The sequence below is a fragment of the Morone saxatilis genome, unplaced genomic scaffold (genome assembly GCF_004916995.1).
Source record: "Morone saxatilis isolate NCDOM2014 unplaced genomic scaffold, NCSU_SB_2.0 Contig8, whole genome shotgun sequence".
Taxonomy (NCBI): domain Eukaryota; kingdom Metazoa; phylum Chordata; class Actinopteri; family Moronidae; genus Morone; species Morone saxatilis.
Window position 1 is genome coordinate 20,226,494 of NW_023340257.1, and position 17,814 is coordinate 20,244,307.

Genomic DNA, 17,814 nt, shown 5'->3' on the forward strand with positions numbered 1-17,814 from the left:
AGTTTTCTTAGCAGGGTGACAAATTGTGCTCAGCAAATAATTCTAACTGAAAAAAACACAGTCTCAAAGTGAATTAGAGGAGCATTATGCCATAAAACAATACCCAGCAGTGAGTGATTTCCCAAACTGCAGGGCATGAGCAGCGAGCTGTCTCGCAGACAGGCCGTCTCTGAGTGCCCCAGCAGGGACAGGATGGTATGAATGATGCATGGCTTTACCACTTCCCAAAGCGTTGTGCTATATGAGGTGGCTGAGTAACTGAACAGACACATAGTGCATGTGAAACAGAATCAGAGAGCAGATACTGAAATGTGCACCCTCTCTGATACTGTGCACAGGAGCACTGGTATAGTTTCAGAAAACAAAAGGGAGAAGCGGTTTTACACACAGCTACGTGCACGTGTGTGTGTACACATCCATAAGGTGGGGGTATGAGTGGCAGTACGCACAAAGACACAGGCACAGACGTCAGTGTCAGCTGTATGGGTGTATACCTAACCATAAGCTTAACCACAGAATACACACTTTAAATACCCTTTTATGCCTGCCATACAGTCAGTCCAACTCTATTTCACTCAATGACACAATCATGGGATGCTCAGGGCTGCTGATTTTGGGTCTTGTCCTAAATGTTGCTCACTGCTTGGAAAGTCTGGGTAAGTCTGCAGGGTTACAATCCGTCTGTGACTGTCAGCTGTTTATGGGCTTATTTTACTGGCCCTTAAGGTCTTGTTTAACCTGTGGCATTCACACTAAACAGGGCTGCTATGGTTTTCCTAAGTAATTAGTCCAATTATAAATGCACAAAGCCACATGCTGGATGCATCTTGAATGCACTAAATAATAACTATTTCTGCAGTATATTGCTGATGACATGTTGGTATTGTCACTCTGGCAGTTCATTGTTATTGATCAGTTCATCACCACATTAGATTCTTTACAGCCTTTTAAAGTTAATATATGAAGGTCGTTAAGGTTTTTTTTCCTTGTGTAAGGGGAAAACCCTCTGCATGCTACACTTATTGACAGATCTTACTGTATAGTTTTCAGTTTGAAGTCTTTGTTTTTTAGAGTCACTGAGACTTCCAGCTGGAGATGAAAGTTTGAACGTGTGAAAAAGCTTTGTTTTTTAGAGTCAAAAGTCTTATTTGTTTACCACATCCCCAGCCTGCAAAGGAAAGAGTTGCTGTGTATACCACGGGTGAATGGTTGCTGTTTGGTGAGAAAAAGAAGCCCCTGGGGCTCAGGAAATATGATGCAGTGCATGAATACCTGATTTCTTTCTCAGTTATTACTGAGTTTGTATCCTTAAGGTGTGCCTTTTCCATGCTTGGCTGACATTTATTTTGGCAATAACCTGCAAGGGCAAATGAATTATGAACCCACAAGGCATAATTGAACCTGTACAGCATATTTATTTCTCTCCCTCTGTGTCCTTTCCTCTTAAAAGGCTTTGGAGTCTCCACATTGTTTCCATTTGTTGTGATGTATAGTAAGACCAACAGCATTCCATCTCTAACAGTGTTTGATGCAAACAGTTTGGTTCAGACTGCAGCAGCTGGCTGTGGGTTCAATAGTTTTCCATGAAGCAATGCAGCAGCAAATTGCCATCATTTCACTCATCATGTATCTAAAGCTGAATAAAAAGATCTTGGCTTCACCTGGCCAATAGAGCAAACTGTGTCCTCAAGTGCACTTTGATAAAGTCAGCAGAGGAAGCAGGTTAAAAAGGACTTGGTATGCATTGGAGTCTGCACACTGTCCTTTCTGCAAGTGCTAAAACCTGTCAGCTTCTATTAAATGTCCTTTCCTCTGAAACCTCCCCTAATCATGGCTGATTTCTCAAGTGTGGAAGGAAGAGGTCGTCGGTGTCTGGGTATAGATCAGGGCGTAACTTCTGGACTGTTTTCATTTCATTAACATAATGGAGTCTTCTATTAAATATACACTGAGGGGACAAGGCCACATTTGTCAAGTGTCACTGTATGCAAAAAGTCTAATTTCAGTGTCCACTCCTTTTGAGTATTAGACAGCTACTTCATCTTTAACTTTCATAAAGTTGTTTGGGTTGCAGCTCCATGTGTTTTTAGCCATGTGGCTTTACAATGGCAGTGTGGGTCAGTCCACCACCTTGGTCCAGACTGAAATATCTCAATAACTATCAGATGGATTGCCATGAAATTTTGTTCAGGCATTCATCCCAGAGGACGATTCCAAATGACTTTGGTTATCCCCTGACTTGTCATCTAGTGCAGTGAACTATCTCAACTTCTACTAGATACATTGGTGGAAAACACATATTCATGGTACCCAGAGGATGTAACCTAATGACTTTGGTCATGCCCTTCCTTCTCCTCTTTGTGATTCATTTGTTGAGGGAAATTTCTCAAATGTAGTTTAAATATTCCTGTTGCCCTCAGAAGGAATTCTAATAACTTGACCTGACTTTTCATTTAGCGCCACCATCAGGTTAAAATTTGAATTTGTCCAATACAGTTCCTTGGTTTACATACCAAATGAAGGAAAATGAAAAAAAAAAAAAATCAATTACTTAGGTAACATCTCTTTTATATGTTTTTTTATTTTCATTTTGACATTAGCATTTAATTTAAGCACAACTAGCTGTAGGCTCTTCGTCTTGTTTATATTGATTCATCATTGGCACATTCTAATTATGATAACATGACTGAGAACCTCATAACCACTGACCCGGTTAGTCTGCCTCATCCATCACAGTTTCACTTAACTAGTGAAACACAATGGGATGTGCAGAAACCCCTTTCATAGGCACAACAGTGGACATCTATCAGCGTCTGTCCGTCCTCTCAGGGAGAAAAACAATCGCATTTTCCCCCTTAACGCATTTCTGCTTTGTTTGTTTTTGCAATTTTAGGACTGTTCAGGTGACTTTACGACCTCTCATTGTCATTGTGATTTTTGTGTCTCAGATGGAGTGCTGGAGATCACAAACAACATCACAGGAGTCCTGGGAGAGGATGTGTACCTGCCCTGTAGATATCTGGGCAAGAGTGAGATCTTGAGTGCCAAGTGGAGACGCCGGATTAACGCTAAGCGTAAATCTGTGGGACTGGCAGGGTTTAATGGTGACCAGCCATTACTTGGCCGCAATGGCTTCTCAGTCCCAGACTCTATCACCAACCTCACAGTTAAGATGAATGTGTCAAGTGTTGATTTAGAAGGAGAATACATATGTGAGTTTGAATCAGATGCCGATTATAATTCTGACAGCGTATTCCTCACTGTAGTAGGTAAGTCAAGCCAATAATGTTGCCGCAATCCAAGATAAAAATGTCTAAATCTAAAAGGTCACAATGTTGCAACACCAGTCTGATTTTACTTGTTTGACCTAAGACATGCCTACATCATTTAAGGACATGTGTCCTTGTTCCTCCACTCACAGCTCGGCCAGATATCCAGATCCAGGTGAATGCAGAGACCCTAAACGGCTCTCACTACCAGTCGGTGTGGTGCTCTGCCGTCGACGGCAGGCCTCCGCCTCAGATCAGCTGGCTAGTCAACGGCCTTCCTCCTTCAGATTACCCTTTTACTGTGAACGTGACTGATACTGTTCACTCAAACGGCACCTCCACCCTGAGCAGTATCCTCCGCTTCCCCACCCAGCTGCTGGATGAGGACAGCGTGACCTGCGTGATCAAACACCCGACCCTCCTAAACCCCAAACTCACCACAGTCAGGGTGGAAACGTACAGTAAGCTCACACTCACAGCTGAGCACGTTCGTGTTGTTGGTGGTTTTTGTTTTACATCTGTGTCGCCAAGAGGTGACATATTGTATTGCATCACCAGTCAGAATTTTGTAATCATGCATCATGACTCAGCATCTCACAACACGATAAGTTTCTCCTGCTGATTTTTCATGCTGGCTGTTCCTTCTCACTCTGCTCCACATACACAGTGACAGACCATAAATCACATTGCGCAGTGCAATGCATTCATGTGGGAATGCACTCTTTCACTGGTGTCGAGCATATGGAGCATCATAATGCAGCAACAACCTCAGTAACTACTTAGTAACAATATCATTCCACAGTGCAGCATGCAGTCTGGTTACAGCATTTCTCCAGTTCAGTTTTGTTTTTATGAAAATAATTTGATTCATGTATAAAGAGTGGTAAAAACCCTTTTCTTACGAAATTCAACTTCAACCAATGTATTGATGATAGGTGCAAAGAAACAAAGAATCTTGAGTGAGAAGGAACTATAGACATCCAGCACACTCACTATATTTAGTCAAAAAATCTTGTTCCCTTGACTTTTATCAGCTTAATTTACAACATTAAAGCTTCTCAATATTTTCATTCTGGATCAAAAGACTACATCTATATAAAAAAGAGACCAGTCCTCTGAGAATTATGGCCTGACTCTGCAGTTCCACTCAGTTCTAGAGAGCATTTTAGGGTATTTTTAGCTGTTTTTTTGTTTTTCAAGCCCACACCTTTCTGTTTTGATTTACTCTTACCAGTGCGTTTTTCAGTCGCAGCAGGCAGCTGTTTTAAGCAGAACAGCTCTGATTAATCCACTGCACGCAACCCGCACAGCACCAAACAGCAGACAGACAAAGTTAGCAACTACCTGGTGAACATAGTGTAGCGTTTAGCGGCTAAAAAGCAAATACATGTCCCTCAAGAGCAAAATGAGAGTGAATATTGGAGGAAACATGATTCCAAATAAATGATAATGTTGCTCTGTATATGCTGAATGTGTAAATAAGCAGCTGTTTGCTGACTTTCTACTGCCCCCAAAAGGCAAAAAAATCTGATAATGCAGATTTAAAATGCAATATTTAAATACATTTACAGATTTATTTTTCTTTATGTGTCATAATTATTCTCTAGATGACAATTCATTTAAATACATCTTTAAGTGGAACACGACCGTAAAACTATTAAGCAAAACATTAGCACATACAACCCAGGCTGTTAAAAATGATACAAACACCAACACAATTTGGCTTCGTTGTCACCTCAGTATTGAAGGAACTGAAACTGACTCAGCAATGTTCAACCTCACATGTGGGCTCTGACTCTCATGGTACATGCACAGCCACTAGCAAACACAAGACTAAATAAACCCAGTAAATACTCTTCTACGGTGCAGCATAATGCTGATCGATAAAACCCTTTCACTTCGGCCTTCAACCTATTAATGCTCTGATTGTACCACTATACTAACACAGATTACATTTACTTTCAAAAATTTACATTTCCGTTTTAAATTGTTCTTAAAATGCCCCCTGGTGGTCACAGCTACTCACTGGCTGACTTGCTTTTGAATCTGTTCATACGTGTTAAGCTTTTTGTAGTAAATTAATTAGTTTACCTCGTTTGTTTGACTATATTTTTGAAATGGCATCCACACTTTAAATCTCTGCATGGATGCAGTAAATGTTCATACAGCAGAATTTATGGTGACGATTCCATTAGCATGAGCCAGGCCAGCCAGTGAGTAGCTACTTGATACATTCACACTCCGGTGAAGTATTGCAGCTTGGGGTTAATTTCCAAACTGCTGTGGTTAAATCTGCACTAACTGTAGGTGTTAACAGATGGAATTTTTAAAGCCAAAGTGCTTTAACTCACTTTAATCGTACATACTTTCCCCAGCAGTCGAGCTATTATCAGGTGTTAGCTTACTTCTCTTACTCATTAGGGATGGCTGGCTATTATGACACTACCACTTTTATGTATTTGATAATAGACTCTGATCTCTGCTGATTCCCTATATTAAAGCCTGTGGTTCTCTCAGCATTGGTTGGACAGCAGCTGGGCCAGACATCTGCTCTCAGCTGCAGCCCGGCCAACAGATGGGACAGGTGATAAGCCCAAGTCAGCACTCTCCAAAACCCAAGCAGAAGCCCCTCACGGCCTGTGTTTAGCTAACATTCTGCTCATCCGGCCACGGCTTCCTATTTAACAAAAACACCCAGAGCTTCAACTTGCTATCTGACTTTTTAATTTGCTGGAAAAAACATCAGACCTTGAGAAAGAATAACTCTTCTCGCCTTTCTTCCTGCTCTGCAGCGAGGCCAAATGTGACCATTAAAGCAGAGATGATACAACAAGGAGGAAGTGAGTTCTGGGTGGTCTCTTGCATTTCGTCTGGAGGGAGACCTGCCACTGACATGTCCTTGGCTTTGAACACCGATGAAGAGCTGCGGAAAGAGAACAACACAGACTCAGACATACAAACAAGCTCAGTCTTCCTCCCTGCATTAGTTTATGAGGGGCACAATGTCACCTGCGTGTTTGACCACCCCAAATTTACACAGAAAGTGTCACAAGTCATCACACTGCCGTCTTTTTGTGAGTATTTCACATGCGGAAAAAAAATGATGCTTGTGAGGAAGAAGTTGCAGAAAACAGAGATGTGCTTTCTTTCTATTCTGCAGATTTGTCAGGAGGTCAGCTGTTGAACTCAGAGGATGGAAGCAACGGTGGTGACTTCCAAGACTCTGAATATTCAGAGCTGCAGGAAGGACAGACTGACACCGTCATCAGATTGCCGATCACTGGGAATGTGCCACGTTACAATGTTACCTGCAAAACGTGAGAAATATAAAGGAGAAATGTACACATAAAGTTCAGTTTTCATGGAGAGTACTACTCAGCCTGTGAGAACCGTAACTCTTCTGTTGATCTGAAGGAGCTTAGAGTATGAAAAAGTGTGTCAAAGACATAGGAAAAGATGCTGTTGAGCTGCATGATGGGAAATGTAGGATGATCGATCCAGCATTTTGGGAGTTTGACCCATTCTAGGGACTTTTAGTGGCCTTTTGTTAGTTTTGGAAGTGTGACACTAAATCTCTGGCACAGCACTTTAAGACAGCATGTCCTGATGTGCAGTGATTTGATCAATAATCAACTTTTTATCACTTTATGCAGCGATATCCTTTGTGTCATTGTTCGTGTCACTTCATACATGGTTGGTGTAGAGATGAGCCTGATGTAAAATCTGGTAACTTCTAAATGTATTTTTCTTCTTTTTGGTTTTGCATTTCTCTTTTTTTTTCTCTTTCACATGGAAAAAAACAAAGAATAATACGTTGGAAAATACTTAGAAACAGTTGATATTGTTATCACTTTTTGTCCCCGTGTACATATAGACTGAAACAACCTACATCCTACATATCTTGTGGAGGATGTGGTAACACATTCGGTGGCACCAAACCACAAGTGGCAGACTGCAGGAACCAGATTCAGACATGTTTCCTGAATCAAATAATAATTTATTCAACATTCAACTGTAATATAACTGAATTTTAGTAAACTGAAGCATGAATTACTCTTTGCTTATGCTTCAGAGATGATGGACCCTTGCCTGAGGGTGTGGAGCTGGTTGGCAGAAGCCTCACAGTTCAGGGTCCTGTGGGGCATCAACATGCTGGCCTGTATGAGTGTTTGGTTTCATATCACCATCTCCAAGCAACACTGAGGTTTAATGTCACAGTTAAACCTCAAGTTATACAGCCTGGTAGGTGGAACCCCTTGCATATATTTCTTAAAAGACTTTCATGAATACATTTTTGAATTTTCTGCATTATATGAAATATTGATGTGGAACATTCTGTCCTCACCCTTCCACTCAGTTCCTCCCACAATACGAGTTGATTTGCAGACCGAAGATGGACGCAGGGTGATTGAGTGCTCAGCAGCTGATGCTGATCCTGTAGCCAACATATCCTGGCTTCTACCAGAGGGTGTGTCTGGAGTCCATTGGTTCAATTTCACTTCTCATAATGGAAGCCACTCTGTCAAGGGAGTTTTACTCCTCCCTGCCTGCTTGCCTTGGGAGCTCACTGCAGAGTGTGTGATAAATCACCCTGCATTTGAAGAGCCAGAGAACAGAAGCGTAACACTCCCTCGTTGCGGTATGTTCAACAAATCAGGCGATGGATAATTTTGTCTGAGTAGCGGACATATTTGGCCGTGTAAGCTCACTATAGATTTAATATTTTTCTCTAAAGAAATTTCTCACTTCCTGTGGTTTAACTTCTCTTTCTCACGCAGCTCCCCCACATATTACCATCGACTCCAGCAATGAGTGGAAAGACGGTCACAAGTACACAAAAGTGGACTGCTCTGTGGAAAGTGTTGCCCCCGCAGCAACCATAACCTGGCACGTTGAAAGCAACGACAACAGCATCAGTTATGTGTCAGAGACTCCAGAAGTCCGGGCTGATGGTCTGGTATCGGCCCGTAGTTCTGTGCACCTCTTGTCTTCTTTGTATTCTGGTCAGAATTTGACCTGCATGGTGGAGCATCCGAGCCTGGAGGCACCAGAAGAAAGAACAATACACATTCTTGTGCACAGTACGCTATTTCTTTCTTTGAGATATTTCTCTCTGTGACACACACACAAACTCACACAGCTGCTCATCCCCTTGTTTTCTTTTTCAGAAGCCCCTCTGCTGAGTGTGTCTGTGGAAAGACAGCACGGCTCTCCCCTCTGGCTGGCAGTGTGCGAATGCAGAGGGGAGGGTGTCGGGCGGAACCTTGCCTGGGTTCTTCCCGAAAATGCTAAAAGCCAAACATCCCTGCAGTCAGAGTATGAAGGCAAAGTCCTGAAAGCCAGGCTGACTTATCAGTTTCCTCTGGCCCTTCATGAGGGGCAGGACCTCACCTGTGTATATCATTTCGAACATGGAGCAACCGAGAAGAAGACGATTCACATCCCCAGATACTGTGAGTTTAACAGAAACAATACCCCTATGAACACCTGTACACTTCAGTTATTCCAAATGTCAAAATTCACATGAATGCATTGGTTCATCTTCAAGGTTCAACTGTCTTTTTCTGCAGACATCTCCTCTGTGAGAGTCCTAAACCACACAACTCCTCTGCAAAGCCGCTACAGTGATGAACCCATCACACACAGGCTTGCTCTCCAGGAAAATCATCGCAACCAGAAAATACTGCTCCGAGTCGAAGGCAACATGCCAGAGTACAACCTCAACTGTAGAAGGTGGTGTATCCTCTATTATCTACCACCAAAATATTGGGAGGAAGCACCTGCAGACACAGTGTACTGTACAAATGCATTGTTCTCCCCATTTAAAGAAGCCAATACGCTTGTAATGTAATGCAAATGTAAATTGGATTGTTTCCACGACATGGATGTCAGTCTTACATTAAAGTAAATTTGGATTATTACTATATTTTTCTTATTGTCAACAAATCCCAGGAAAGACCAATAAATAACAATGAAGTATTGTCTGTGAATCCAAACCCTTTCTCTGTACCATAGTTCTACTTTTAAAACATGAGCACTGTAGGCTATTTTCGACCATCTCAGGCACACATCCTGCTCCAGTAAATACTCACTAGAGCACCAAATGTGTATTAATCTGCAGCTGAAAATAGCCCCAAACAAATGCACATTTACTCCTGTTACATACCATTAGCTAAAACAAATGAAACTTCCATCATTTTTGTGCTATTTTGATGATTTGTGCCTTTGGATAGATGAACAGATGGGCTTGGAATCAAGTGACACATTGTTGGTTTTGGTCTTTTCAAGAGATTTGTTCACAATAAGAAGAATATAAAAATACTTCCAGCCTTCTCTTAGGTTAAAAGTTGCTTGTGTTTCAGGAGTGATGGCTCATTTGTCCAAATGGAAGGACTTGCAATGGTCTTCCAGTCAGCACTCACAGAGCTGGACGAAGGCCTGTACACCTGCCAGGCATCCTTCTATCACCACACGGCCACAGTCAACATTCGAGTGGAGATCATGAGCGAGGACAAACTGTTTGGTGAGTACTTAACCATGTTGTATTTTCCATCTACATTCATAAAGCGAAGTGACCTGTTTACTCTCTACTCTATATCTTCTGATCATATCAGCATGCTGAGGTATTGTTATCAGACTCTAAAATGTGTAGCATTGACAGCTGTGTGTATGCATGTGTTTCAGCACTGGTGACCATGATCTGCATCTCCTCGGCCTCGGCCATTATGCTTATGCTCGTCGTCACTCTCTGGGTGTGCTGGTGAGTTAAATGCCTCCACAGGTGACAGGTTGCAGCTCTGCAGGTGATGTGTTGACGGGCAAATGAGGGCAAATGAGGGCAATGCTGCTGGTGCCATACAGTTTGAGACAAACAGGATGTGGCTCGCTAACCCTACTCACCAAAACCCCAGTATCATGTATGTTATTCACAAACAGGAAGTAATGTGGCTGAAAGCAGACAGGTGCCTCTGCGAACCGCGTATATCATAGACAGGTAGAACATGTTCCCTTTATCAGTGAGAACAACAGATTTATTTTCCAGTTTCCTGCTCTGGCTTTTAGCAGTGTTACTTCTGGCACTTTCTGCAGTAGACTGCTGTTAGTTGGCTCATTATCACCAATGCCACATTGCACAAACCAAGGTAAAAGGTTCAAAAAGTCCACATCTTCGGAAGTTATTAGTATAATGAAATTCGAGCTACCATTCATCAGCGAAAACCCACCCCCCCACAAATCCATCTCTTAATCTTATTGCTGTTGGAAAAAATCAGTGAGTCACTCGTCTTTTACGACTGATGTGGGATATCTGTCACCATCCTAGAACTGTTTATGGTTTCTGCCTGCAGAAGTTTGCACATTTCCATATTGACTGCCAAATCTAACTTCTCTCAAGAATGTTTGTCAGGATCCGATCGGGTCTTGCTGTGAATAAAGCCGCACCGTGCGGCACAATAGTGGTTCAGAAGCTATTTCAATAGGCCTTCCTCTCTGGTCAGAACATTTGGTCAAGGTGCCATTGGTTGATAGAGCCTCGGTCCTATTATCCCTCGCTCCAGTGGGAGGCTGCTGTCAGGCTAATTTGGGAAGGTCAGTCGCACAGTGTACACAAGAAAACATGACTCCCCAGGAGAAAAGCTATTTTGGGACTAACCCCTTTCACCCTCCACTCCAATACTGGGGACACTTTTTGACGGCAGCAGATCTTTGTTGAGTTGATGTCACTGAGGTCATAATGTACAAAGTAATCTGCTGCCTGTGACATCAGAGATCAATGATGAGGACTCGGGTCACCACTCGTCTCCATTGATATTCCTGTCACATTCACAGCTGCAACTTGACCATTTGAACTGACTTAGTGTCACATTAAGTCACAGTGCCATCTAGTGGTGATATTTTGCAAGTTCCTAAAAAGAAAATTAAAGGAATAATACAATTTTGTTTTGTTTCACAGCAAAGTAAATAACAGGACAAAATATAAGGTAAGAGTTTATTCCTCTGTAAAAAAAATCTTTGCTCACGAAACCAAAATCAATACTGTCTTTAACCTTTTTCCTTCTCCTCTCTTGCTGCTGCGCGCTCCCTCTGTGATCCAGAAGCCGGAGTCTCTCTCGGCCTTGACAACTCTGATGCAGGAGCCCGGCTCTCCTGAGGTGAAGAAGCCACCGGTGACAGAAAAAGACGGCCAGCAATACTCTAAGCTGGTCAGTTACTCCATAGTCATTGATGTCAAGAGCACAGTGTGAAGACAAAAGGTGCTTCGATTTCTCATTCAGCTTTACATTGTGCACATTTAGATATGAGGCTTACTGGAACTGCAGCATTGTTTATAATCCGTGTGTATTTTTTTAGCATTAGATGTGAAAGGATCCTCTGTTTATGTTCTAAAATATGTTTTTTGATTGATTGGCATTAATGATTTTAAATGCATTACCTTTGCACTTTTTAATCTTACTTGAATTTTGTACTGTATGCACATTGTATTTTTCCAGTATTTGTCAATAAAATAATCAATACAATAAATGTTTTGCTCAATTTGCTGTTTTGTTTCACTTGTTACTGAACGACTGCACTACAACAAACACATTTCCACATAATTTAGAGATGACTGACAGACTTGGCTGTGACTTCACACCATCTGCCCTTGGGATGTCTTTGGTTGACTATATTAGTGAAGGACCATCTGCTGTGACAACAGGAGTAACACTAAAAATAAATCCTCACACAGTATACATCCAGATGCACACAGACTCAGACACTCACATTAGGTTGTGGTGTTGTTACACCCTCTTGTGGCAAATGACTGAACATACAACTGAATGTCACCGTTAAGTCTATGCACTCAAGTCATCCTTTAAAAATTGAACTCAGAACCCCTTAAAGATTTATTTCCTCTTAAAGTGTCTTGGAGTAAATACAAATAAAAAGCTATCTTTCAGCGTGTAGAAGGTTTAGTGCCACACAACTTCTGTAATTTCCAACAAAAAACAAATACAAATGAGTGTTGGAGCCCCTAAGAATACTTTATCATAGTCACAACACAGATTCATTTAAAAAATGTATATATTTGTCACTTATTCCAGACATTTTAGCATTTTTCAATTGAAGAATCTTAATATTTTAGATAACTTTTGGTTGTCTGTATACAGTGTCCAGAGTCTTACGTCACTGATCATCTTAAACTGGAGACAATCGAAAGGGAAACCTGCTCTTGGATATTGATGGCACATGATCAGTGAGCCCCGTATTACATGACAATTCATGTACAAATAAAGCACATAATTCAACTCATATCTGGGAAAAGAAAAAAAAAAAAAGATTACAGAGGCTTCAACATGTAGCCACCAAGAACAATATACAACTACTGCTTTGAACAGTAAACCAAACACAGACACTGTTTGAGTGAACTCGTCTCTCATTATCTTTTCTTGTAGACACAAGGCTTCAACTGCAGCCCAAATTTCTTTATATTTTCTGGTGCATCTCCCGTCTTCAGTAGTTCAAAGGAGTAGAAATGAGTGTTCTCTGTGTCCTAAAGAAAAAAAGCAAAACAAATCGTTCTTTACATACGTTCAGTCTCTGGGCTGAGATGTTTTATGTACAACTGTAGTAACTTTGCTACCAGCAATTGTGAGCTTAAACTCTCCCTCAGACTGAGCTGTTCAGAAATTATGCTCATCTACCTTTAACACATTTAACCAAGTCTCTCTGCTGTCAAAAACAAACCAGTTTACTGAATATTCTTTTTCATTCAGGTTTTCAGCCAACAGCACCATAGCCACACGCTATCAATAATGAAAGATGCAGCTGTCAGCTACTAACTCCCTCTTTGAGCAAACTGACTTCTTAAAAAGGCAAAAGTTATGAAACCTGTACTAAATACATGTTGTATATTTTTGTATGATTAATTTAAATGGTACATCTGGAAACAAAAAGTGTAAAAAAACTGCTGCGACAATGCACGCGCTAAAATTGTTCAATAATTTATAAGTAGTACATGAATAGGAAAGTGTAAACATGGTCACTGATGTAATCTTATTTGTCGCCTCACCTTGGACACCAGCTTGAATCCCAGACTTGCCAGCGCAGTGACGAAGCTCCGCACGTTCTCGAACCTACTCGCCACTTCTGCGATTTTAAGAACACCCCTTAACGAAAATAATTGTACAAAACAGTTATACACACATATATTACATATACAAAACAGCGACACCTTTACTGAATCAGTGTGACATGTTTTACCCCCTCTTTAAAACACGATTAGCCTCTGCTAGAAAATCAGCCAGGTTGGTTCCCATGAGAGAAAGGCAGAACACGGCGATGTCCACAGAGCCATCACGAAGCGGGACCTGCACACAGACACAGTGTGTATTTTACTTTCTGACAATCACACACACTGTATGTGAATTAGCACGCAGGAAAATGGCAGACTCACGTTGGCCATGTCGCAGACTGTCACAAGCTCACAGGTAGCAGCCAGGTCGAAGCTGTGCACTTTGTTCTTCACACTGCGCGCTATTTTACAGTCACCGCAACCAAAGTCTGCAACCACCAGAGAGGAAGGTCTGAAATAGAAGACACAATGTGGGTTTACAATCACTCGATATTCAGCTGAAAGGAACGTGTCACCTTTAAAGTAATGACGAGTTATGATCTACACAGATAGACTAATGCAGAGTTAAAACTGCTGACATTAAGAGCACCTTCTCATAGTAGCCAAATGAAGAATAAATTAAACACATACAGTGCAGATAATCTGAGCTTATTTGCACCCACACTTATAAGTCAGAAGGTGTTGAATCGTGCAGATGCTGAGCTAAAGGACACAGAATCTCTTGTCTTTGTCTCGGTTGGGTTGTAAAGCACTGGCTTTCTTTAATGGGAAACTATATGCAGCTTAGAAAGCATTCGAATTTAGGAAATATGGAAAATGAATTTCCAGTCGTAAAGCATTTTTGCTGTTATGAAAATGTATTCGACCCAGACTCCATCATCACACATTGCACTTAACTGTGAGTTTCGTTAATTATAATATTCTTTGAAATGTGTTGTGTTTGAATGTCCAACAAACCTCAACGGAGATGAGAAAAGGCCTGAACAACTATAAAAAAATAAGTGTGTTGATTTCAGACATTCAAATCTCACTTATCAGCATTTTGTAGCTTCGAACAGCATCCTACAGTCTTCTTCAGTGACTGGAGCCGACTCAAATCATGTGAAGTGTGAGCCTTTGATTTCAGTTTGTTGGTTGGGGGTTTATATTTGTTATCATGGGACTCAAGCTCTACTCTTTGGTCACCTGAGGATTCCCGAGCCAGCTCCAGACCCTGAAATGCAGTTGAAAGCTCCAAGAAGCTTTTTTGTTATGCAAACTATTCTCGAAGGTCAAGAATGAACTTCCATGCTCACATTACAAATCTAAGTTTGATTTTGTTAACTAAGGTACCGATTTCTACTCGGTACAGACTGGTTAAAGTATTCCGATTATCAGAATCATTATTTTTTTAAATCCAGTTGCCGATAAAATATGTTAATTTGAAAATGCGCTACTTTGGATGGGGTAGTCTATTTTAGAGTCCCTCTCAATGCCCGGGCCACATCACAACTTTGATTGGTTACACATCACAAGTTATAGCCTATCAACAGTGAAGACTGCTGTACCACAGACAGGGAAATGGAAGTACTCAAGTAAAGTTCCTCAGACTTGCCGAATGTTCATCAGTTCCAAATATCGGTTTCCCTGATCACTATCGGTATCTGTATCGACCCTCATAAACCCATATTGGTCGATTTCTACCTCACAGCATTCCTCAAAAGGTGCGGAGTTACATGAAGGACATTACATGAACTGTAATATCTCACTTTAGACGAATGTACGAGATGATGTCATCCACTGGATTGGCGGGCCACCTCTGAACCTGCGCCGTGTATCCTCTGTGGTAGATCCCGAAGGCCTGCGGATCCTGCTTGAACATGCGCTTGGCCTCGCCGCTGGTCGTGCTGTACAGAACTTCATTAATGAAGCGGAAACGAGCCGACTCCAAGCGCTGCTCCATGCGGGACCTGAGGGAGGCAGAGCGGTCCGGTTTCACCTCTTCCAGTGCCGCCGGCTCGTCTTTAGTCTCTGCAGGAATCTCCCTTTGGTCCGTTTCCTGGCTGCGGAGCATTTTCCGTAGCTTCTCTCTTTTCAGACTCAGTTCTCTGCTCAGCTCGGGTTTCGGTCTTTTCAGGGGTAGCTGGTGCTGAACGTCTGTGGCCTCCACTTCAGGGTCATCTGCTTTCTGTTTTGATCCATCAGCAGGAGATTCAGTTGCACCTTTTTCAACTTTGCTACCTTTTGTTTTTTTCTCCTTTGCAACCTGCTGCTTTTCTTCTCTGAGTGTCTGTGTTTCTGTTGGATGGGATGTGTCGGTGTCCTCTTCAGTCTTTTTCCTTTTCTGTGGTTTATGCTCATTTTTCTTAGCAGCTGTCTGGCTGATTTTTTCATTGTTGTTATTGCTGCCATATGAATCTGTTTTGACGTCCTCCTTTGGTTTTTGTTTCTCGGCAGATTCTGATTTCTTGACTTCCTCCGCAGGCTTATCCTGTCTGTATTTATTTTTACAATTCCTCTTGTTCTTCATTTTGTTTTTCCACTGTCGTCTGTTCAGTTTATCTGTGCTGTCTGGCTTGATTATATTCACTTTAACAGACTCTGTCACTTCTTCATCCTTTGTCTCTCCCACAGATGTGTTTTTTACCTTCGGGGCCCCTTTAAAAAGAAAGAAAATTTTATCTCAGTCAACATTGTTCTGTTTCTGAATCCATTAAATATTTAAAATTATGAACTGAATGAACTCACCAAATCTGTTGTCTTTCTTCCTCTTCTTTGCTACAGGTTTCTCCTCCTTAACAGTCCGATCCAAGTCTCCATTCTCTTGCTGCTCTCCTGTTGTCTCCGCTTGCTTTCGCCTTTTCCTTCGCTTCTTCTTCTTCTTACTGTGCGATGGAGCCGCTTCTGTCTCACTGTCGCTGTCCTGCTGACGGTCGTCGCTCTTCCAGTCTGGTACTGACCCCAGAGTCTGCAGGGTCCGCAGCAGGCTCTTCTTTCCAACAACCTTGGACTGATCAGGGGATCAATTCATACAATTAGTCTTTTTAATTGGTTTTAACACTGTACCAAGATTGTCTGTTTAATGGCTTCTTGTGCTACAGTTATTTATTATTAGTTATTAGTTATATTACATTTAACATTCGTTGTTGTTACGTTGCCAAATTTGTTTGGTAAAGGAACATTGTTGTGTGTATTTGTGTATATGTCCACACTTGTACTGTATATTTGTTTGTCTTTTCATTTATCTTTTTCTTATTCTGTATAACTGTGAGATATGAAATGTTTCCATGTTTGACTTTCCACCAGATCAGTTGTTACATTTCCTGACTATCCTCTCGTCTTTTTTGTGTTTGCAGACATCATCTGATATAAATCAGACTCATTAAAACTTCAGTGCTCTAGTTGGTTGTGGCTGAACTAATTTGAACTGCATATTGTGAGGGAAATTACAGTAAAACATCAATTATTGTTCCAGGCTTTTATTTGCTTTAATCACTGCACTCAACCTGCCTTTATTTGGACCAGGCAGACCTTTAAACTCTTCCTCAGCGAAGATGGGAAATATTAACACATTGTTTATTTAAATCAGTATGAATATTACTTAAATAATTAGGCTGTCAAATAACATTATCAATTACAAATAATTAATTTAATCATTTGATACTTTGGTGCTCATTGTTTCCATGAAATTATCTGAACGATTTAACTGAATTAAGAGGTTTTATACAGTAATAATACACAATTTCTACAAAGCCCACACCAGGTGTCTGAGTGAGCCATTGAGTGCAGGTAAATATAACATTTTTATCATGTAGCAACATTAGAAACAATGCTGCCTCTGAGAGAGATCGTTCTTCTTGTGGAAACGCTCACAGAAAAGACGAGTTAGGACTAAATATTAGAGAAAGTGGTTAATTTACAACAGTCAGAGAGGTCAGGAGGACAGACAGTATCAACGAAGTATCAACAGGACAGACAGATGAGACAGATATACATATATATCTATATATATATCGTAGATTTTTACATATATAGATATATCATATATCTACTTATATATATATATACTAGATATCATATATCTATATAAGTATCTAGATATTATATCTATATAGATATCTAGATACTCTCTATATATATATCTATATATATATATCTATAGATATATATCTATATATATATCTATATCTATATCTATATCTATAGATATATATAGATAGATATCAGTTGTGGCCCTAAGTGTGTTCCTCACACACACACACACACACACACACAGTATTTTTCTTTCGTAATTGTATATCTACAAGTTTTTATTTAAACTGAGGCACACCATTAACATCACCATGGAACAAATATTCATGTCCTGCAGCGCTTTTATGTCCTCATACACTGATATTACATTGAACATGGATTTGGTAAGTTTGTGTGTCTAATACTGACATCTCCTCTGTTCTC

General features: G+C 40.9%; 2 protein-coding genes and 1 long non-coding RNA gene across 3 annotated transcripts; 1 reads left to right on the forward strand and 2 right to left on the reverse strand.

Annotated features, from left to right (window-relative positions):
• The first annotated feature begins 530 nt into the window (after positions 1–530).
• Positions 531–11,801, forward strand: si:ch211-149e23.4. The gene is made up of 14 exons (XM_035679528.1): positions 531–656; positions 2,949–3,269; positions 3,422–3,730; positions 6,062–6,343; positions 6,430–6,586; positions 7,342–7,511; positions 7,627–7,908; positions 8,048–8,350; positions 8,438–8,722; positions 8,840–9,002; positions 9,632–9,792; positions 9,954–10,029; positions 11,221–11,248; positions 11,363–11,801. Exons 1-14 carry the CDS (start codon positions 590–592, stop codon positions 11,510–11,512), a joined length of 2,754 nt encoding a protein of 917 aa, XP_035535421.1. The 5' UTR covers positions 531–589; the 3' UTR covers positions 11,513–11,801.
• LOC118341310 lies at positions 5,971–8,548 on the reverse strand. Its single transcript, XR_004797422.1, has 3 exons — positions 8,406–8,548; positions 7,615–8,307; positions 5,971–6,192 (listed from the first exon to the last, which is right to left on the reverse strand). It is a non-coding gene; the product is annotated as an uncharacterized LOC118341310 (long non-coding RNA).
• Positions 11,802–12,127: 326 nt separating the features above from the next.
• rrp8 (ribosomal RNA processing 8) lies at positions 12,128–16,369 on the reverse strand (the record flags this gene model as incomplete). The annotated part of the gene is given in 6 exon segments (XM_035679531.1): positions 12,128–12,798; positions 13,318–13,414; positions 13,509–13,615; positions 13,702–13,831; positions 15,129–16,017; positions 16,108–16,369. Coding segments are annotated over 6 exon segments (1,599 nt in total), but the record flags the coding sequence as incomplete, so codon positions are not given.
• Between the last annotated feature and the right edge of the window lie 1,445 nt (positions 16,370–17,814).

What these genes read in the sequence shown, in the direction of transcription:
- si:ch211-149e23.4 (XM_035679528.1), top strand. Translation starts at nt 590, where the DNA reads ATGGGATGCTCAGGGCTGCTGATTTTGGGTCTTGTCCTAAATGTTGCT. An exon ending in CGTATTCCTCACTGTAGTAG is followed by an intron (nt 3,270 to 3,421) that starts GTAAGTCAAGCC and finishes CTCCACTCACAG; the next exon opens with CTCGGCCAGATATCCAGATC. An exon ending in CATCACACTGCCGTCTTTTT is followed by an intron (nt 6,344 to 6,429) that starts GTGAGTATTTCA and finishes TCTATTCTGCAG; the next exon opens with ATTTGTCAGGAGGTCAGCTG.